The sequence below is a fragment of the Pituophis catenifer genome, unplaced genomic scaffold (assembly GCF_029215685.1).
Source record: "Pituophis catenifer annectens isolate HBS135680 unplaced genomic scaffold, rPitCat1.0.hap2 SCAF_12, whole genome shotgun sequence".
Taxonomy (NCBI): domain Eukaryota; kingdom Metazoa; phylum Chordata; class Lepidosauria; order Squamata; family Colubridae; genus Pituophis; species Pituophis catenifer.
The window spans coordinates 1,593,690-1,616,969 of record NW_027256892.1 but is presented as its reverse complement, the minus strand read 5'-3'; the positions used below and the strand labels follow the sequence as shown (position 1 = coordinate 1,616,969).

At 43.6% G+C, this 23,280-nt stretch overlaps 1 protein-coding gene across 1 annotated transcript; it reads right to left on the bottom strand.

The window, feature by feature from the left end:
- Positions 1 to 7,456: 7,456 nt before the first annotated feature.
- LOC139323028 (transforming acidic coiled-coil-containing protein 1-like) lies at positions 7,457 to 20,613 on the bottom strand. The gene is made up of 3 exons (XM_070952215.1): positions 20,402 to 20,613; positions 13,952 to 14,058; positions 7,457 to 7,536 (listed from the first exon to the last, which is right to left on the bottom strand). Exons 1-3 carry the CDS (start codon positions 20,611 to 20,613, stop codon positions 7,529 to 7,531), a joined length of 327 nt encoding a protein of 108 aa, XP_070808316.1. The 3' UTR covers positions 7,457 to 7,528.
- Between the last annotated feature and the right edge of the window lie 2,667 nt (positions 20,614 to 23,280).

Genomic DNA, 23,280 nt, shown 5'->3' with positions numbered 1-23,280 from the left:
GACCAAAATAAATAAATAAATAAATACAATATTTAATTATACATATTACAACAGCGGCAAGAATAATATATTATTATTTAATAATAATCCTCGGGGTGCCGTCGGTCAAACAATGTCAACTGGCGGCCCCCAGGGGGAGAGCTTTCTCTGTGGGAGCACCTGCCCTCTGGAACGAGCTCCCCCCGGAGATACGGATGATTCCGGATCTACGTACTTTCCATCGGGCCCTCAAGACTTTTTTATTTCAACAAGCCAGGCTGGCCTAACTTTTCTAACTGTTTAATTTTAATTTTAAATGGGGGTATTTAAATTGTTGGGCCAAATTGTTTAATATATTTTAAATTGCTTTTAAATTTTTGTATTTTTATGTTTTTTACCTTTGGCTGCTCACCACCCTGAGTCTTTCGGGAGAAGGGCGGTATATAAATTTAAATATAAATAAATAAATAAATATATGCACAAAATTGGAAAAATAATAATACACCAACGGAAGGAAATCTGATTAGAAAAGTGCACAGAGATGGACAAGCTCACAAAAGAGCCTGGATAGTGCAGTGGTATACGCACCCTGTTATTAACACAGCTGCCTGCAATTTCTGCTGGTTCGAATCTCTCCAAGGCTCAAGGTTGACTCAGCCTTCCATCCTTTCTAAGGTAGGTGAAATGAGGACCCAGTTTGTGGGGGCAATAAGCTGACTTTGTATAAATATACAAAAGAATGAAGGCTATTGCTTAACGCATTGTAAGCCGCCCTGAGTCTCCGGAGAAGGGCGGCATATAAATCAAATTAAAAAAAAAAAAAGAAGTACAAGAAAAGGAGGAAACAGAATACTATATGATATGGTATGAATGGTTAGAGGAGAGGGATAAAGGGCAAGGAAAGAGTAAATGAGGAAGATATAGGAGTTGAAATGTAGTAACAAACAAGTGGAAATGGAATGGACACAGAATGTATGATTGAAATTGAGTACATTGTTATCTTTATGTATGTAAATCAATATTAGAATCAAATCATATGTATCCATGGTAAATTGAAGTAAGGGAGAAAAATGGATACGTAAGAAATGTTTACTGATGCAAAAATGTTGAAAAGAAGAAAATTGTAAAAATGTCTTTCTTTGTTTTTTTTTTAAAAAAACTGTTTAATAAAAATTATTTTAAAAAAGAAATTATAAGAGAAGGATTAATTTTACCATAAGGATTTATTATATGTTTATTATTAATATGATTTAGTATTAACAATTTATTATTGTTATGTTGAGAAAATAATGTTATTATATGATCACTACTAATGAACATGATGATGATGACTATCGCTCAAACTAACTGTAACCAGACAACACACTGTTTATATAGACATTGAAACTGTTGCTCTTTCTTTATATAGTAAAAATTAAAAAAAATATATTTTTTTGAAAAAAAGAAGGAGGGCAGAAAAGATCCTTTGGGGGGGGGCTAGAAAAAAAATCACAACCAAGAACACCACGCTGGCTTACCATCCAGTGCACTGAAATGCTGTGACAGCATTTGGAAATGGGCATGTCCAGTATTTATTTTATTTTATTTTATTTTTATTTTATTGAATTTGTATACTGCCCTACTCCCGAAGGACTCAGGGTGGTGAACAGCCATAAAATAAAACATATAAATACAAAATTTAAAATAGATTAAAACGAATTAAATAATTTGGCTGAACAAATTTAAAACCCCAATAATTTAAAACCAGATTTAAAATTTCCATTTAAAAGGGGAAAGACTTAGGTCAGGCTGGCTTGATGAAATAGGAAAGTCTTGAGCGTGCAACGGAAGGTACACAGATCCGGGATCCTCCGTATCTCCGGGGGGAGCTCGTTCCAGATAGTAGGTGCCCCCACAGAGAAGGCTCTCCCCCTGGGGGCTGCCAGTCGACATTGTTTGGCCGACGGCACCCGGAGGAGCCCCTCTCTATGGGAGCGTACTGGTTGGTGGGAGGCTATTGGTGGTAGCAGGCGGTCCCGTAGATAACCAGGTCCTAAGCCATGGAGCGCTCTAAAGGTGATAACCAAAACCTTGAAGCGCACTCGGAAGACCACCGGGAGCCAGTATAGCTCGCGCAGGAGAGGTGTTACATGGGAGCGCCATGTCGCTCCCATCACCACCCGCGCGGCCACACTCTGCGCCAGTTGGAGCCTCTGGGTGCTCCTCAAGGGGAGCCCCATGTAGAGAGAGTTACAATAGTCCAGACGGGAGGACTGGATGGATAAATTATTGTCTGGAATTATCTGCAACGTATGTTCAGCATCCCAGATCTGTCCTAAAAAGTTGCCCTGTTATTGTTTGAGGACCTATTCATGCCTGGCTTTGCCAACCTCCAAAAACTTCATCTCCTTTATTAGAAAAAAGGAAGAGGAAAAAAAAAAACCACCTCCTAGGACAGCAGACTCAGAAAGGCAGGGAGTTGGCTGCATACTTTAAATTCCCATGCAGTCTTATAACCCTCTCTTCCCCAGAGAGAGAGAGAGAGAAGGAGAGATCTTCTACAGGGAATCAGCAAGGAGCAAGAGGAGGAGGGGCCATTCCTGAAATATTCTGGCATTTAGCTTTTGAAAGACCAGAAAAACTTGTTCATGACACAGCAATAAAGCAGAAATATTTCGTGCGAGGTTTCCTTAATCCCACTCCTGCAGGCAACAAAAGATTTTGGAATAAAAACAAATGTAAACCTCGACTGACAACAATTCATTCGTGACTATTCAATGTTATGACAGCCCTGGACAAAGAGAGACTTCTGGCCATTTTCACACTTATTGCAGCATTCCCTACAGACATGTGAACAAACTTCAGACGCTTGGCAACTGACTCTATTTATGACGGCTGCAATGTCCCAGGGTCACGTGATCCCTGTTTGTGACCGGACGAGCAAAATCAATGAGAAAGCTGGTTTCACTTAACAACCGTGTTACTAACTCCACAACTGCAGTGTTTTGCTTCACAAATGTGGCAAGAAAGGTCACAGAATGGGGCAAAACTCACTTAATAAATGTCTCGCTTAGCAACAGAAATTCTAGGCTCAATTGTGGCCATAAGAGGACTACCTATACTGTTCTTCCTTCCCAAAATCTAATAGCTGGTTCATGCGTGTAGACCCATCATAATGGCTTCACCCTTAATCCTTGCCTTGCACACCAAAACAAGTGTCCATATTATTTGCTTTTATCTAATGCATGGTTTTCCCAGTTGCAATGTCTGGCTGTGAAAGCTGGACCATAAGGAAGGCTGAGCGCCAAAGAATGGAGGCCTTTGAACTCTGGTGCTGGAGAAGACTCCTGCGAGTCCCTTGGACTGCAAGGTGATCCAACTGGTCAGTCCTAGTGGAGATCAACCCTGACTGCTCTTTAGAAGGCCAGATCCTGAAGATGAAACTCAAATACTTTGGCCACCTAATGAGAAGGAAGGACTCCCTGGAGAAGAGCCTAATGCTGGGAACTATGGAGGGCAAAAGAAGAAGGGGATGACAGAATGAGGTGGCTGGATGGAGTCACTGAAGCAGTCGGCGTGAGATTAAATGGATTCCAGAGGATGGTAGAGGACAGGAAGGCCTGGAGGAACATTGTCCATGGGGTCGCAATGGGTCGGACACTACTTTGCAAACTAGCAACAACATGCATTTCATCTAATGTTGCATTAATACAGTGTCATCCACCTTCTGTTTCAATCTGTCCATAAAAGTCAGTCTGGAAGTATTGAATGGTGTTCTACTGAGAACAGACAAATTCAGAACTGTTACTGCACCAACGTCAATTCTACTAGTCATCTGATACAGAATAATGGATTTGCATTCACGCCAAAAACAAAGGAAGGCAGAAAAAGAGATTTTCTCCCTCCGAATAGGAAAAGTTGGCATTGTATAGCATTTCAGATCATCCAACTTTCAACAGAGTCGGCTCTTCTGGATGGTTGGTATCGCTCTTTCTTTTGTTCAAAACAGAGGAGCAAATTCAAACATAAAGAACTAGTCTGCGGGCATTCACTATTATGATTTTTAAGGACACCTACGGGGCCATTCTTAGAAATAAAAAGAATGCTTTTTCGCCACTTAGCAGAGCTTGTAAAAAAATAAATAAAAGTAATCTTAAAAACATAGCGAGGTAGGAAGGCTGGTAGCTACCAAGAGAGAGACCAGCAGGCATGATGGCAATGAATTGAATGTTATGTGCAGAGAATAGATTGTGAATGTACACATGGAAATGTATGAAAACCATTGCAAATTGGTTATTAAAAAGTAGAAATCACCTCGGTTGTCCACTTCTGCTACTCCAGTATACATTAGCATCTCACGATCAGTTCCCACCATACCTATGGAATTATTTCAATCTGGAAAATTTGATTTTATGCACTTTTCTTTGTCTCTGGTTCCCTAGATGATTTGCATGAAGCAATGCCGGTATAGCTGAATCTGGATATACAATTATGAGGCCACTGCCATAATCTGTAGAAATTTTGTACAGTATATAATTATGTGGATTGTGTGTATATGTTTACTTCTTTTCTGCTGCGTTCTCACCATACTCTGAATGATAATAATCCAGAAAATAATTCCTGTTCATTTCTAAACCTTCTGCCTTTTCCCACATCAGTTGCTTCCCACCCACCCCCAATGAATGTTTGAGAAAGGAAGATTCAATTCAAATCTTTATTGTCAGGGCACAACATATGTACAATGAGATTGGTTGAGCTCCCTCAGTGCACACACCCCCTAACACAATACAACTCACAGTGAAGACAGAAAATCCCTAACCCAATAAATCATATTAACAAAACACCCAGTCCTATTGCACTACTGTGAACACGTTACACATTGCGCCGGCCCTGCAGTCCATCATACTACGTAGTTATGATGTTATTTCTCATTCAGGAGTCTGGCAGCCCATGGATAAAAACTGTCCTTCAGCCTGTTTGTGCGGCTGACTATACTTCTATATCTCCTTCCCGATGGTAGGAGGGTAAAGAAGTGATGACCAGGCTGAGAATCATCCCTGATAGTGAAAATAGATGAGTTTTCACAATTCCTCCCTTGATGTCTTTTGCAAAAGTCCCTGGTCATCTGTAAGCAAGTCTGAGCAACTGGATAGTAAAACCCACCTCTGGAAAAATTCTTAGTTAAGTGTTTATGGAACCATATCAAGATTATTCTTTTTAATGGCCGAACATCCTTCTTGCATTCAGCATCAGAATCAGCTGCATTCAAATTGCATAACTAATCCATGAAAAAGGTTTTAAAAATCAAAGGGACATGCCACTCTTTAAATGGCTGGTAGGAAATGTTCTTTAAAGGAAATGGCTGTTAGGAAATTGCTATTCTACATATAAATACTGCCAAATAAATAAATCAATAAATTGTCTAACTAGTTGGTCAGGCAATATATAAACTATCAATATATGTTTGCAGTCAAAAGGTATATTGCTTTAAGACTGTATTGCATCATCCTGTATCCTGATTGGCTAAGCTCTGTAGCCAATGTACTTAAGGGGAAGCCTAAATCATGGCTTGTGAACACTACACCATTTTATCTGCTTACTCTCTACCTGTTCTCTCTGCATGACCACTGTTTGATCATTGCTACTTGTTGCTTTCTATTATTTATTGAATGTTTTAATATTGAACTTGTTTCTGTTTGAAACTCAAGAACTGTTTTATTGTGTAATGACTACAACAACTGGTAAGAAGACTTTGTACTTGGAATATCCCTGGATTGATATTTTAACTATCGCCTTATCTGTGTATGACCTGGATTGTTATTGGACTTTGCTTTACTTTTTCCTAAAAGTAAAAGACTACCACAACTCAGTGTGTCTGTATGTTAACTGTGATTATTCATAAACACTCTCAGCTGTTTTCATGTGCATACTCAAGGGGTACTCTGCTCAATAACCCATAACATCGGTTATGAGCCAAGAATATCCTTAACAGATTCAGAAGCAATTTATCAAATCCCTACGGAGTGGCATTTTCTCTTGTTTTATTTGTCTATTTTGTTTTACAGCCACCTCACCCACCTTACTTTTACGTGGCTCTGCTTGGCTTGCAATCAAATAAACTTCGAGAAAACCTAACCAGCGAGAGGTATTCGTTCGATGAAAGCATGTCCTAGTTAGTGCTTCTGTAGCGTTTCAGCTCATTGGCAGCAGGCAACTCGCATAAAATGGTGTGTTTTTGTCTGCACGAAATGCAGACAAATCCTTTGCTTTCTGGGAACTGAGCAAGTTTGTTTAGAACTGAACTGAACTTCAATCAATCAGAATAGAGCTGATAGAAACCTTGGAGGTCTCTTAATCCAACCTCCTGCTCAAGCAGGTGTCCCTATATCATTTCAGACCGTCTCTTCTTAAAAACCTCCAGCGATGAAGCACCCACAACTTCTGAAGGCAACACGTTCCACTGGTTAATTGTTGTCACTGTTAGGAAGTTTTTCCTTAATTCCAGGTTGCTTCTCTCCTTGATTAGTTTCCATCCCTTGTTTCTTGTCCTGCCTTCTGGTGCTTTGAAAAATAATTGACCCCCTCTTCTTTGTGGCAGCCCCTCAAATACTGGAACACTGCTATCATGTCATCCCTAGTCCTTCTTTTCTCTAGACTAGCCATACCCAATTCCTGCAACTGTTCTTCATATGTTTTAGTCTCCAGGCCTTTAATCATCTTAATAGTTGTTCTTTGCACTTTGACTTCCAAACTCAAAGTTACTTTTTCCAAACTTCAGTAGGTGCTGGTTCCATTGGTGGCGTTTGCTCACTAATCTTCATAGCTGTGCCTCTTGTTTACCGACTTACCATGTTGTATCTGTATACATGCAGAACCCAGGATAAAGCCAAGACGTTTTGGTATCCAGGCAGTGGTGGGTTTCAAATTTTTTTTACTACCGGTTCTGTGGGTGTGGCTTGGTGGGCGTGGCAGGGGAAGGATACTGTAAAATCTCCATTCCCAACCCACTCTAGGGGGAGGATACTGCAAAATCCCCATTTCCTCTCAATCAGCTGGGACTTGGGAGGCAGAGAATAGATGGGGGTGGGGCCAGTCAGAATTTTTACTACTGGTTTACTACTGGTTTACTACCAGTCTCCGAACTACTCAAAATTTCCGCTACCGGTTCTCCAGAACGGGTCAGAACCTGCTGAAACCCACCTTTATCATCCTGGGCATGATAATGAGAAATAAGCCACCAGAAAGTTCTCCCACGTAAGCCTCCCCTTGGAATGAGCCATCAGCATCGAATGAGCGAAACAAATACGGATCTCGTTTGGCCTCTTTTAAATAAATGGCTATTTCTCCCGCAGTTGCCAAGAAATTCGAAATTCAAGCAGGTGGTTGCAGCTGCCAAACGTTGAGGGGAAAAAAACCGAGCGAGTCTTCGGCACTTGGAATCATTTCTGTTCAGCCTCCTGGCTTCCTCTGCAGATCTATCGTCCAATCTATGACTTTCCCAGACTTGCTGCAATAGTGTGAATCAACCTAGCCAAAATTGCTTACACGGTGCAAGCAAATTGCCTTGGCATCATTTTTCTGAGCAGGGACAATTGGGGGAGGAGAGAGAGAGAGAGAGAGAGAAAGAATTTGGAGAGGAGCCCACATCATTATTGGCAGCACACTTAGTTCACCTCCTGCGGTCAAAGAAGATGCTACAGCCTACAGCAGTGATGGCTAAGCTTTTCCAGACCGAGTGCCCAAAGCGCGGGCATGGGCGAATGCGCAGGCATGCGCGTGAGCAAACCCCCAAAATGCAATGCATGCATGGCCCCTGCGCATGTGGTCCCGCATGTGTGCCCCCCGCACACACCCTATCCCCCATGTGCACACAGCCCCACACACACACACCCTGCCCCCCGTGCATGTGTACCCCCCTGCCCCTCCCATGGCCCCCGTACATGTAGTTTTCCGCCAGCAGCCTGCGGACCTGGCAGCGTAGTCGGACAGTGAGGAGGCTGGGGAGGACAATGGGCCAGTCCTGGAGTCAGGGGAAGGCCCAGACAAGGGCTCTGCGTCGGTGGCAGAGATGGGGCCAGGGCCATCTGGGAGCGATGTACGGACTCCGGAGCTCCAGAGGCAGACAGCAGAGAGGAAAAGGAACAGGAGGAGCCTGTTCATATGGTCATGTGCCTTAGAAGCCAAAAACGAAAACAAAACAGACTACAGAGGAAGTGCCAAATTGTTAAAAACAATCATCTGCTTTTCCTGTAAATATTCTGCCTTGAAAATTCTGAGAGTGAGAGAGAAGCTGGAATAGCACCGTTTGAGAGCAGAACTTTCTGGAAAGCTTCTGTTGGTTGAGGCAAACTATAGGCCGAATTGACTTAGAGACAACCAAATCTGACTCACCAGAAAGCCACTCCAAAGTGTTCCAAAGCTAAACCGAAGCTCCATTTGCAGAAGTTTATTTTTAAACATCAAGTGATCATGAAAGAGTTAGAAGAGGCCTCCATTGAATGTCTTCAAAGGTACATTTGATGGATTTTGTCTAAAATTTTAAGAATACTAGACCCATCTATTATATGCCTGAAAAGTATACAAATCAAATAAAAGTAAAAAGTAAAAAGTAAAAAGTAAAAAGTAAAAAGTAAAAAGTAAAAAGTAAAAAGTAAAAAGTAAAAAGTAAAAAGTAAAAAGTAAAAAGTAAAAGTAAAGTAGAATAGAATAGAATAGAATAGAATAGAATAGAATAGAATAGAATAGAATAGAATTCAATTCTTTATTGGCCAAGTGTGATTGGACACACAAGGAATTTGTCTTTGGTGCATACGCTCTCAGTGTACATAAAAGAAAAGATAAGTTCATCAAGAATCATAAGGTACAACACTTAATGATAGTCATAGGGTACAAATAAGCAATCAGGAAACAATACCAATATAAATCGTAAGGATACCAGCAACTAAATTACAGTCATACAGTCCTAAGTGGGAGGAGATGGGTGGTGGGAACGATGAGAAGATTAATAGTAGTGCAGACTTAGTAAATAGTTTGACAGTGTTGAGGGAATTATTTGTTTAGCAGAGTGATGGCGTTCGGGGAAAAACTGTTCTTGCGTCTAGTTTGTTTGTTTGTTTATTATTATTATTATTATTATTATTATTATTATTATTATTATTATTATTATTAATCTATCTATCTATCTATCTATCTATCTATCTATCTATCTATCTATCTATCTATCTATCTATTGGTTCGATTTATATGCCGCCCTTTTCCGGAGACTCAGGGTGGCTTACAATGCGTTTAGCAATAGCCTTCATACTTTTGTATATACCTGTTTAGTAGGGCTTTCGGGCCGCCACAAACGGTGTTCTTTTTTTATACAAAGTCAGCTTATTGCCCCCACAAACCGGGTCCTCATTTTACCTACCTCGAAAGGATGGAAGGCTGAATCAACCTTGAGCCTGGTGAGATTTGAACTTGCAGTAATTGCAGGCAGCTGGTGTTACTTAACAGCGCTTTAGTCTGCTGCGCCACCAAGGCTCTTGTGTGCACTGGTGTGCAGTGCTCTATAGTATCATTTTGAGGTTAGGAGTTGAAACAATTTACATCCAGGATACGAGGGGTCTGTAAATCTTTTCCCAGCCCTCTTTTTGACTCGTGCAGTATACAGGTCCTCCATGGAAGGCAGGTTGGTAGCCATTGTTTTTTCTGCAATTCTAATTATCCTCTAAAGTCCGTGTCTGTCTAAAAGGATGCAATTGTCCAGCTGTCTTCAAGGAATATAAATCCTTCCATTCCCCACCATCCGGTCTGAGCTGAAGAAGCTTCTTGGATGAGAAGTGAAACCTCTTCAAAAGAAAAAAGCAAGAAAGTCCAGCTGCCCCTTGAGAAAAAAGCACCTTTTGGGTTATTCCTGAATGAACTGTCTTGCAAAATAAAGGGCAGATTCGGGAAGCTCCCGTCCCTTCTGACAGTGTCAGCACTTTGTCCCTTCTTTTTAGCCTCAAACCGCCTGCTGAGATGAAAATGAAGCAGAAAAAGAGCCTTTCCTGGGGCTGCCTTCACTGATCAGCCTCTTCCTCAGGCTCAAAGCCTCACCATTAGAATTTCAAGCAAGAGCCAGATTAAATCACCCATTAAAACTGCTTTCTCTCAGCATGAGCCACCTAAAGTTTTATCCCCAAAGCAAGAATGCAATTGAGGCACTCCAGGAAAAGTGCTGCATTCCCAGGATTTTAAGGACAAGGTAGTCCTCGACTTACGACCACAACTCATCTTCTTTTAACGACCACTTGCGGGGTGGAGTCCGGAACGCAGCTGAGTGTTTATTGGCCGGATGCCTTTCCTGTTGCCAAGGCGGAGTTTTGTTCAGCAGATATATTCTCATTGCGTCCCGAGAGAGAAATATTTGCCTCTACCTAGGATCGAACTCACAGCCTCCTGAAGCCCCAAATTTCCGTTGCTAAGCGAGACATTTGTTAAGTGAGTTTCGCCCCATTTTACGACCTTCCTTGCCGCAGTTGTTAAGTGAATCCGTACAGATGTTCAGCTAGCAGCACGGTTGTTCAGTGAGTCTGGCTTCCCCCTTGACTTTGCTCCTCAGGAGGTCGCAAAAGGGGATCATGTGACCCCGGGACACTGCAACCGTCATAAATATGAGTCGGTTGCCAAGCCTCTGAATTTTGATCCTGTGGCCACGGCGATATCACAATGGTCGTAAGCGTGAAAAATTGTCATAAGTCACTTTTTTTTCAGTGCCACTGTACCTTCGGTCACTAAATGAATTGTTGTATGTTGAGGACTACCTGTATTGTTTTTAAGAAATGGCTGTTTTTCCAGGAAAAATGAACGCTGCGGAGAATCAATCCCAGGCGTGCCATAGAATTCTGCAGGCATCAGATAACAGAAAATAAACAGCTTTTCCAAGAAGCAGCTGCTAGAAATGTGGAAGATTGCAAGCTACAGCATGAAGGATGCCAATTATATATAAAAAAAATAATTAATTGAACACCTCCAAGCTGAAAGCTATTTTTCCCCTACATCTTCCACTGAGGACCTGTCTACTGCACGAGTCAAAACGAGGGCTGTAAAAATATTTACAGATCCCTCGCATCCTGGACGTAAATTGTTTCAACTCCTATCCTCAAAACAACGCTATAGGGCACTGCACACCAGAACAACTAGACACAAGGACGTTTTTTTCCCGAACGCCATCGCTCTGCTAAACAAAGAATTCCCTCAACACTGTCAAACTATTCACTAAGTCTGCACTACTAATAATCTTCTCATTGTTCCTATCACCCATCTCTTCCCACTTATGACTGTATGACTGTAACCTTGTTGCTGGTATCCTTAAGATTTAAATTGACTGTTTCCCTATGACTATCATTAAGTGCTGTACCTTATGATTCTTGATGAACGTATCTTTTATGTATACTCCGACCCACATACAAAGACCTCAAAGGGGGAGACTCTCTGCAGCGACACAAACGTTCATTGCACGTATCCGTCCCAGGGGCCGTAGTTTAAGGACCCCTGATTTAGTGCAATATAAAAAATGCAAATAATTTTTCTGCGGGCCACCAAGATTTTCTCGCGGACCACCAGTGGTCCACGGACCACCAGTTGGTGATCGCTGGACTAGAAGACCTCCAAGGTCCCTTCCAGCTCTAATCTGAATTGTTTGGCAAGCTTCTTCTTAATCTTTGCTACTTGCATTGCAAAGCTTTTGTTCAGTCCCTTAGACTGTGACGGATTCACATGGCAGGATTTTGCACTCATAATGCCCTTGATCTTTTCAGAAGACTGATCAGGAGATGGCCAGGCACACATTAAAAAAAGGGGAAGCACCCCCCTCCTTTCCCTTTTACAAAATACAGAGGTTTACTGCATCTTGTAGTGGCAAAAAATAATAATAAAATAAAATAGGGAAATGGTTTGCCCTTTGATTCTGCCAGAATTTTTTTTTTCAACGCCACAGTCTTAATTTATAGCTCTGCAGAGCCTCAAATTCAGCAGTGAGATCCCCGCTGTTTTTCTCTTTGTAATACAAATTTCACGCTTACAAAGGCAAGAGGACGGAGGAGGGGAGGGGGAGAGAGGAGGATTTAGGGGCGCGAAAGGAGAATTCCATAAGATGCAAATTGTAGAAGGGCGATACTGGAACCCCCGGCAAGGGCCTGGATGTTGTAACCCTCCTGCAGCAACTGTAGGAGCTAAATAAAGATCTCCCCAGAACCGCCTGGTTGTTTTGCTTAAGCGCAAAAAGCCGCAAAGATCCGCTTCCTCCACAATGACAAAGGGAGCTGTCACGTTCGAGACACGCACAATCCTCTCTCCCCAGCTCGCCTAGACTGTGCGAGGTGTGTTTATCCCAATGAAAACCAGTCTACCGCACGTGACCTGCATCGAAACGAAGGGCGACTTTGTCGGCAGAATGCAAAGGAATGTCAGTCTTTCCTAGCTCCGTTTTTCTGATCTTCACACATATATACACCCAGAGCAGGGGGTGAAATGCTCCCGGCTCGGACCGGATCGCCCGATCCGGTAGCGATGGAGGTGGGTGGTTCGGAGAACCGGTAGCAAAAATTCCTGCCCACCCCCCCATGCCCAGCTGAGCTGCACAATAATCAGAGGCTCTTTTTTTTACTTTTAAAAGCATTTTTTCTACAACCTCTTCGGCCGAAAAAATGCTTTTAAAACTAAAAAAAAAAAGCCTCTGATGATTGCGGGGCTCAGCTGGGATCGTCAAAGGCTTTTAAAAGAAAAAACCCTTTTTTTTTCTTTTAAATGCCTCTGACGATCCAAGCTGAGTTGCCTGATCGGCAGAGGCTTTTTAAAAAACTCAGCTGGGATCGTCAGAGGCATTTAAAAGAAAAAAGCCCTTTTTTTCTTTTAAATGCCTCTGACGATCCAAGCTGAGTTGCCTGATCGGCAGAGGCTTTTTAAAAAACTCAGCTGGGATCGTCAGAGGCATTTAAAAGAAAAAAAAACCTTTTTTTCTTTTAAATGCCTCTGACGATCCAAGATGAGTTGCCTGATCGGCAGAGGCTTTTTTAAAACTCAGCTGGGATCGTCAGAGGCATTTAAAAGAAAAAAAAAGCCCTATTTTTCTTTTAAATGCCTCTGACGATCCCAGCTGACGATCCCAGCAACTCAGCTGGGATCGTCAGAGCCTTTTGAAAGCCTTTTTTTACAACCTCTTCGCCGAAGAGGTTGTAGAAAAAATGGTTTTAAAAGTAAAAAAAAAAAAATTGGCCACACCCACCCAGTCACATTACTCCCCCACCAAGCCATGCCCACAGAACCAGTAGTAACAAATTTTAGATTTCACCACTGACCCAGAGGAATAACATCTGTGTGCACCCCGAAGCTTCCCTAGGAATAAAGCTGGCTGGGGAATTCTGGGAGTTGAAGTCCGCCAGGCTTAAAGTTGCCAAGGTTGGCAACTCCTGCTATAGAAGGGAGAACCCAAACGCCTAAATATATAAACACAACTCAAACCGCCATTGATCTGGAATCTGAAAATCCAACATAACATAATAAACACTTGAGGTTCCAAGCTTCGTAAAAAGCTACGGTCTGTTTATCAAAGGTTTCTAGCTCTGAAGGGCGAGCAATTTGCTTTCTTGTTTTTATTATTAATAGAAACTGCAATTTTCAGCGAACTGGACTTACTCCGCCTCCAACGGCATTTCACACTTCTGCAAGGACATTCCCTGAACCTAAGTCCATCTGGTTACCTAGCTTTCTTTCGTGGAGCACATCCACAGCAAAATATGATAGGAACCCCCCCCCCACCCCCACCCCGATCTATGCACCGCTCGAATTACCAGAAGGTTGTGCTAAAATATGATGAACACACAGCTTCGTCCCTATTAGACCATGCACAGAGCCAAATGATGAGCCACACACACACACACACACACAAAAGTACTAGCAAGAGAAACAGGATGCACTGTGCATTTTCAACGAAGGAAGGAAAAGTAAGCCTCAGCAGTGGCTTTACCTTGGGGCCCGACTTCCAGTTCCAGATCCAGCTCTTCCAATTCTTTCCCCAAGGAGTGGATTGGCGTCTCTGCCTCTGGAGTCCCAAAATTGCCTTCTGAATCCGAACTGCCAAGGGAGGAAGGAGAGGAGAGGGAAGAAAAAAACAACATTATTTCCTTCAACCAATCAAACAACTTTTCAAGCTTGTTATCAAGAACCGTTTTTTGCAAGAGGGGTTTCAAAAAATAAAATGCACCCATACTTGTGATGCATATAAAAAAGGTTTGATTGCATAGTTGTGGATACCCTGTAATGCCTTCCTCCAATGACACTGCCTTTCAGGTATTAGCTATCACCTTAACATACCTGTCCCTTTTTTCCCCGCCTGGGCACCCTTTCAAACAGAGCACTGAACTGGAGTGACCCAACTTTAAATATGCCCCTGAGATACCCTGTTTCCCTGAAAATAAGACACCCCCTGATAATAAACCCAATCGGGCTTTTGAGCGCATGCGCTAAAATAAGCCTCCCCCCCAAAAATAACCCCTCCCCGAAAATATTTAAACGCAGAACTGGAAATCAGGTAAGACTACAAGAGGAGCCCCATCTTGCTCCATGCACCCGAAAATAATAAAGACCTCCCCGAAAATAAGGCCAAACACTTATTTCAGGGTTCAAAAAAAATATTTTCGGGAAAACACGGTATTAACATGGGTTCATTGGCACTTGTAGGAAATTCAGATAATGCTGAAGGTGGGTGCTTTGCTCCAGAATATGCATGCGTCTTTCTATTGGTTTTTATTTTAAATAATCTAACAAATCCAAATGCGGGCAGGTTGGAAACAAGAGAAATATCAGGCACATGGTTTCTCATGGGCTCTGTGTTGGAAAACAAGGAATAACCAAGAGCAATCTAAGCAACAGAGATGATGAGGGGACTGGAGGCTAAAACATAAGAAGAACAGTTGCAGGAACTGGGCATGGCTAGCCTAGTGAAGAGAAGGACCAGGGGACACATGATAGCAGTTTTCCAATATTTTTTTATATATATAAAAAGTTTTTTTTAATTTTTTTAGACAAACACACATACAAACATACAATGTATTTTCTTTGAACAGAGAGTATTTGGCCGGTTTACAAATTTAAACAATGTTTAGTCATTTCAATTGAGTTTCATCTATTTTTTTAAAAAGACCACTAAAGTCAAATACAGTAAGAAATTAAAGGTAACAAATATACACCGTCATTAAGAAATTAAGGTTAATGTATGTATATATATTCATATGTTTAAATATTAGAGAGAGATAATCCTGTTTATTAGTTTTAGTATATATGTAATTTAGAATTGTATTTTCTTTTTTAGAGCTAAGAACGTTTTGTATAATTTTTTATCTTTTTATATTGAATAAAGTTTGTTTTTAAAAGCAAAAAAAATAAAAAAATAAAAGACCAGTGAAGGACCAGGGGAGACATGATAGCAGTCTTCCAATATTTGAGGGGCTGCCACAGAGAAGTGGGGATCAAGCTATTCTCCAAAGCATCCGAAGGCCAGACAAGGAATAATGGATGGAAACTGATCAAGGAGAGATTCAACCTGGAAATAAGGAGAAATTTTTTGACCGTGAGAACAATCAACCCATGGAACAGAAGTTGCCTTCAGAAGTTGTGGGAGCTTCATCCTTGGAAGCTTTCAAGAAGAGACTGGACTGCCACCTGTCAGAAACGGTGTAGGGTCTCCTGCTTGGGCAGGGGGTTGGACTAGATGACCTCCAAGGTCCCTTCCAACTCTGTTAATCAGTTAAAGGGTGTGAGCAAATTTGTGGCTTTTTGTATTTTGCCTGTTTGAACAGCAGAATTGTAGCAGCATTCACAGCTGTGTATTTCCTTCGCTGTGGTTGTTCTTTTGGCTCCTTCAGAAAGCTAATTTTCTCAGGACCAGAGCAGCAAAAAGCAATTAAATCCCCCCCACCTCCAGTGCATGCTTCATCCCATTATTAACCATCGTCCTCCCTGTGGATGCTACTGGAGGCCGTGAACTTCATTTATAATAGCTCACCAGAAGCACATTCCACTGGCTTCTAATTAATTCCCAGGTGCCGTTCAAAAGGCCGCTATGAACCATTACAGCCCAGTCGGACTTGGCACTGAGCTATACACAGAATCACATTCTTCTACTTGAATCAAAGAGGGAGGCGGTGGCTCAGTGGTTAAGACACTGAGCTTGTTGATTGAAAGGTCGGCAGTTCAGCGGTTCAAATCCCTAGTGCCGCGTAATGGGGTGAGCTCCCGTTACTTGTCCCAGCTTCTGTCAACCTAGCAGTTCGAAAGCAGGTAAAAAATGCAAGTAGAAAAATAGGGACCACCTTTGGTGGGAAGGTAACAGCGTTCCGTGCGCCTTTGGCATTAAGTCATGCCGGCCACATGACCACGGAGACGTCTTCGGACAGCGCTGGCTCTTCGGCTTTGAAATGGAGATGAGCACCGCTCCCTAGAGTTGGGAACGATTAGCATGTATGTGCAAGGGGAACTTTTACTTTTACCCAGGGTGGATTTGATTTAAATCAAGTTGATTTAAATCACAATTTAAATCATGATTTAAATCACTAGTAAAAAGACTTTATTTAAATCAACTCGATTTAAATCATAATTTTTAAAGAGCAACTGTCATCTCTGCTACTCCTTTGACCCACTGTTGACTCACCGATAGTCCCAGTGTTGCAGAATATACAGCCTCACGCTACATAACTAAGCTCCATTTCATGCTGAATAAACTAAATTATTTATGTATCTTAAATAGAAAACTATCTTATGATAGATTTTTACCCCAAAAGTTTTTTATTAAAATAAATTCGATAAAAATCAAAAAAATCTGATTTATATCAAAAAATCCGATTTAAATAAAAAAAATCTGATTTTTTTGATTTTTTTAAAAAAAATCATTGATTTTTATCCACCCTGCCTTTACCTTTTTACTTGAATCAAGACAACCAATTTAATTGTCCCAGGAGAAACTATCAGACGTATCCCACTTATAGGAGTAAAAGTAACAGTAACGGAGTTGGAAGGGACCTTAGAGGACATCTAGTCCAACCCTCTGCTCACGCAGGAGACCTGTACTAGGGATTCAAACCGCCGAACTGCCGACCTTTCTGACCGACAAACTCAGCGTCTTAGCCACTGAGCCACCTAGTCAGAGTCACTAGTCACTTCCAAAAAGCTAGGAGGTCAAAACAAGGAGGTTGCTTCTTCTCTGGGACAAAATCTGCTCTTTGAAATAACCGTACAGCCGAGATCAAAATGCCACCCTAAAAAAAAAAAAATGTATTTATTTGGAAAGATGCCGAAGATGGAGTTCTTCACCACTATAGTGATACTATGAGCGCTTGCCATCTGGGTTTCATTTTGACGCTGGTTTGGGGTTTCGGTTTTGAACTTATATTTTACTTATAATATCTACTGTGGACATTCTATATAGTATATTATATTTGCTAGCTATCAGGAGTCCTAGAAGATCCCACTGAGCTATAAGCAGTGGTCGGTTTCAAAAACTTTTACTACGGGTTCTGTGGGTGTGGCTTGGTGGGTGTGGCTTGGTGGGCGTGGCAGGGGAAGGATACTGTAAAATCTCCATTCCCTCCCCACTCCAGGGGAAGGTTACTGCAAAATCCCCATTTCCTCCCAATCAGCTGGGACTTGGGAGGCAGAGAATAGATGGGGGCGGGGCCACTCAGAATTTTTACTACCGGTTCTCCGAACTACTCAAAATTTCCGCTACCGGTTCTCCAGAACTGGTCAGAACCTGCTGAAACCCACCTCTGGCTATAAGATAAATAAATCCACCCCCCCCTCAAAAAAAAACAACCCACATTTGATTCGACTCTGCATTCAGCTTTCCATCTCTCAGGATCTAGTTACGCATGAACACGCTATTCCAATGGACATTAACTAAGCCAGGGCTGTCTTAACAGCATTATGGGCCCTGGGCAAAGCAGTGTACTGGGTCCCCTATGACAACTACTCACAGGAATAAAAATGTAAATGGTCGCTAAAATTAAACACATATTTATTTTATTGGCACTTCCAACAAAATCGGTGCAGGCTGTGCAGCAACAATGAATCAACCTGATAAACATTTGAACAATACACGAATCTTGAAAAACACAACAATACTAGTAAGCCATACCAGTTGCTGTATTTATATGATACAAGGCGCATTGAAGGGTTAACATACACAGATTAGTATGGGGCTCCTATGCTCATTTACAAAAAAAATTTTGTAAAAAAAAAATGCTTTTAAAAGCCTCTGGCAATCCCAGCTGAGTTGCCTGATCGGCAGAGGCTTTTTTTTTTACTTTTAAAAGCATTTTTTTTTGGCCGAGGAGGTTATAGAAAAAATGTTTTTAAAAATTAAAAAAAGCCTGATGATTGCGCGGCTCAGCTGGGCATGGCGGGGAGGGGCAGGGATATTTGCTACCAGTTCTCTGAACCACCCGCGGCCATCGCTACCAGATCGGGCAATCTGGTCCGAACCGGAAGCATTTCACCCCTGCTCTTGACGCTAATTGCATCGTGTTCTAGATGACCAGAGATGGTTAATGACGGATCGAGGAATCAACTCTCTGGGTCACACCCCTCATCCCCAAAACGACGATGTCGAAAAGGCAAAAAGTTTGGCTCCGACCCATTGGCAGATCGTAGGAGCAGAGGGCACACGGGAGACAAACAGTCACTTCTCTCTAGAATTTACTTCTGGACTCAATTAAAGCCGTTTCGGAGATTACGTGGCAGCCTGGATGCACCAATGTGTGTGTATAGTGTGTGTTTGTGTCCCATCATCTAGAACTGCCGAGGCAGCTGTTCTGATTAGGGCAAGGAAGGTTGAGGGGAAACACCCACCACCCTCTGAAAGAGACAGCAAGTCCCACTGTGGCTTCGGCCTCTTGAGTCAGCAACTGAACCTCAAGATAAAACAGACCAGGAAAATGTCAAGGCTGTAGGAGGGTCCCAGGATGAGGACCCAGATTGTGGGGGCAATAAGCTGACTTTGTATAAAAAAGAACACCACTTATGGGGGGCCGAAAGCCCTACTAAGCAGGTATATACAAAAGGATGAAGGCTATTGCTTAACGCATTGTAAGCCGCCCTGAGTCTCCGGAGAAGGGCGGCATATAAATCGAACCAATAAATAAATAAATAAATAAATAAATAAAATATTTGGGGGATGCCCAGAGCCACATTTGGTAACCCTGATGCGCTTCAATCCCAGCAAATGAATGTGTCATTTGGTGACACATTCACGGCCCCAACAAGGCTTGGAGGCCGATATCCAGATGTGGCAAGAGTTAAAATAAAGGCAGTCCCTGAACCAATGGCCAACCCATAAATCATGATTAGCGGCTAAAGCTGGAAACGGCCAACCCCTAAATCACGATTAGCGGCTAAGCGAAAGCAAACACAGACAGCATTCGGGGAGGAACAGGCCACCCTTATTGCGCCATAATCGTGACTTGCTTCTTTTGGGGTTTCCCCCATCCTGATGGCTTATTAAACCACCATTGGTGGTTTAGCCTGTTGTACACCCACAACAACGGCTAGCGTTAGAAAAAGCCAGGCAGGCCAAACGGCCTCTCCCCATCTCCCCCTGGAATGAGACAAGAGGCGAGACGCCCAGACACGCGTGTCATTTGCCCCACGCGTGTGAATCCGCTTGCCAGTCGGTTGTTCACAGTTGTTTTTTTTTTCTGTTTTACCGGACGCGTAAAGTGAACCCCTCTCCCGCTGAAAAAGAGGGGTTTGGCACCGAGGAACCCACCCACCCCCCCAAAAAAATCCCCAGGTGCAGCCCGGAGGTGCAAAACCCGCCTCTCCGCTTGCAAAGCGTCCCCAGCCCCATCCAGCAACCCCCGCTCTCGACTGACACGCGAGTCTGACTCGTGTCTGCCTTGGCGGAACGTGTGAAAAGACACCCCCCCAAGGGCAGCGCCTCTCCGCTTGCAAAGCGTCCCCAGCCCCATCCAGCGACTCCCCCTCTCGACTGACACGCGAGCCCGACTCGTGTCTGCCTTGGCGGAACGTGTGAAAAGACCCCCCCAAGGGCAGCGCCTCTCCGCTTGCAAAGCGTCCCCAGCCCCATCCAGCGACCCCCCCCTCGACTGACACGCGAGCCCGACTCGTGTCTGCCTTGGCGGAACGTGTGAAAAGACCCACCCCCAAGGGCAGCGCCTCTCCGCTTGCAAAGCGTCCCCAGCCCCATCCAGCGACCCCCCCCTCGACTGACACGCGAGCCCGACTCGTGTCTGCCTTGGCGGAACGTGTGAAAAGACCCCCCCCCAAAGGGCAGCGCCTCTCCGCTTGCAAAGCGTCCCCAGCCCCATCCAGCGACCCCCCCTCTCGACTGACACGTGTCTGCCTTGGCGGAACGTGTGAAAAGACCCCCCCCCACCCCCAAAGGACAGCTGCTCCGACTTGCCTGAGACTCAGCGACTTGGTCTCCGCCTGCGCCGCCGTGTTGTCTTCCTCCTCCTCCTCCTCCTCCTCTTCTTCCTCGGCCGGGCCCCTCTCCCCGTCGGCGTCCAAGGCATCCCGCTCGGGGTCCGGGGGTCCTCCGCCTCGCACGGCCGACCAGGTCCACTTGGCCCACTGGACGGGCGAGAGCAGCTGCCAGGAGGTGCTGAACGCCATCGGGGGGGAAGCGCTTCCAAGATGGAGAGGCCGGGCGGGCGGGCGGGTGGGCGAGCGAGCAAGCGAGCTATTCGGAGCCGAGCCGGCGCGGATGCGGTCAGCCGTGAGCCATCGCTTCTCTCCCCGCCTTCCTCTGCCCCGCCTTGCCTTGCCTTGTCTTGCCTCGCCTGGCCGCCGCCGCTGCTGCTGCTGCTGCTTTCTCCCTCGGAGCTTCACTTGCTGCCTCTCCTCGGAGGCGCGCCGGTAGGTTGCTCTCAGCTCGCTCTGCCCCCGGACACGCAAATCACCCCTCCCACGGGTGGTGGTGGAGGGAACTCCGGTTGGCTTGCCTGGTTAAAGGCGTGGGGAGGGGGATGGAGAAGAGGAGGAGGAAGAAGAGGAGGAGGAGGAGATCGTCCCCGCCCGGTCACTCCGTTCCCACGTTCGCGGCTCCTCCGGGCTGATTGCGCAAGGCGTGCGCGCTTCCTTTTCGCGTTTTGCTGCCTTGCGAGTAGGTTTAAACCCCCCCCTCTCTTCCCCACCAAACGCAGCTCCTTTTTGGAGTAAACCCGAATTAAGGGCTGACGAGGAGGAGGAGAGGGGAACTGCAGGCAGAGTGGGTACCCCGAGTTCTGGTGCACGAAGCCCCCCCCTTTTTTATTTATATGCCGCCCTTCTCCGGAGACTCAGGGCGGCTTACAATGCCTTAAGCAATAGCCTTCATCCTTTTGTATATTTATACAAAGTCAGTTTATTGCCCCCATAATCTGGGTCCTCATTTTACCTACTTTAGAAAGGATGGAAGGCTGAGTCAACCTTGAAAGGATGGAAGGCTGAGTCAACCCCTTCACACGTTACATTCAGGCGCAGGCTTAAAACGCATCCTTTCCCCACCCCTCCCTCGCCGAAGTACAGCAACCCCTACAAAGGATGCCCCACACCAGCCGTCACCAATCGGTGGTCCCTGGATCAATGGTGGCCCTTGAGAAAATTTTGGTGGTTCTCAGAAAAAATATTTGCATTTTTTTTTATATTGCAGCTAAATACTATTTATCTTTTTTAAAAAATTCATATGGTATCCTTACGATTGATATTGATTGCTTCCTAATATGATTTGATTGCTTATTTGTACCCTATGACTATCATTAAGTGTTGTACCTTATGATTCTTGATGAACGTATCTTTTCTTTTATGTACACTGAGAGCATATGCACCAAAGACAAATTCCTTGTATGTTCAATCACACTTGGCCAATAAAATTCTATTCTATTCTATTCTATTCTATTCTATTCTATTCTATTCTATTCTATTCTATTCTATTCTATTCTATTCTATTCTACTCTACTCTACTCTACTCTACTCTACTCTGTTCTACTCTACTCTACTCTACTCTACTCTACTCTACTCTACTCTATTATTCTATTCTACTCTATTCTATCCTATTATTCTGTTTTATTATTCTATTTTATTCTATTCTATTCTATTCTACTCTACTCTATTATTCTATTCTATTCTATTCTATTCTATTCTATTCTATTCTATTCTATTCTATTCTATTCTATTCTATTCTATTCTATTCTATTCTATTCTGCCCTACTCTACTCTACTCTACTCACCTCTACCCTACCCTACCCTACCCTACCCTACATTAATGGTGCACGGGATTTAAAATCATGAATTTAGTGGTCCCTGCAGTCCGAAAGATTGGTGACCCCTGCCCCAGACGAATGAAGTTGCTGTCGTCTTAGGGATGGGTGGCGAAATGCCCTTTATAGAAACGCTCTGGTGGGCTTGAAATCTGCCTGGATTTGGGCAATAGCTCAAGTAGTAAAAGTCGCAGGGAAGTAAAAGAGCCTTGGTAGTACAGTGGTCTAAGGCACCCTGTTATTAAGCTGGTTATTAAGACCAGCTGCCTGCAATTACTGCAGGTTCGAATCATATATATATATATATATATATATATATATATATATATATATATATATTCTTTTTTTTTAAAGTTGTGGGTAGGTTCCCTCAAACAGGAGGCGTCATCAATCATCTCTGGAGGTGCAGCAGTTGTGCAAAATCTGGCCACTTGGAAACTGCCTTTTTTAAAATCATGGTTCTTGGCCGACGCAGAAAGCAGCAACTGAATAGAAACTGCCTTTCCAACCCATCAAGAGCTGCTTTGGAAACGCTTGATTTTTCTGTATATTTAGTTCGGTTGCTACTTCCGTTGTGTCACTTCCTTCTGACATCACACCGCGCACTTCAGCCACCTTGAGTAGCGAAGCGGATGCAAAGAACACACTCACTACCAACAGCTTAAAAACTCACAATTCAACTTCATGAGCTGAATTCAGTGTAGTTCAGTGGTCTCCAACCTTGGCAACTTTAAGCCTGGCAGACTTTAACTCCCAGAATTCCCCAGCCAGCTGGCTGGGGAATTCTGGGAGTTAAAGTCCTCTAGGCTTAAAGTTGCCAAGGTTGGAGACCCCTGATCTAGTTCACAAACCCTCATTTGATTCTATGCTGGCAGGATGTGGTTTCCTAACAGGACACACTGATGGATAAGATAACCACAAGGGCTCCGGGCACATGATCCGTTCTATCGAGAGGCATCAAGATTGTTGGTGGGGCTCAAATGTCTTGGGTAAGCTACATATCTCTGGAGCAAAGGGGGTTGTTGTTGTTGTATTGTTTAAG

Bases quoted from the DNA above. Each gene is read 5' to 3' on its own strand.
- LOC139323028 (XM_070952215.1), bottom strand. From the start codon at position 20,613: ATGGCGTTCAGCACCTCCTGGCAGCTGCTCTCGCCCGTCCAGTGGGCC. The intron at 14,059-20,401 runs GCAAGTCGGAGC...CTCCCTTGGCAG, and splicing joins ACCAAGTCGCTGAGTCTCAG to TTCGGATTCAGAAGGCAATT.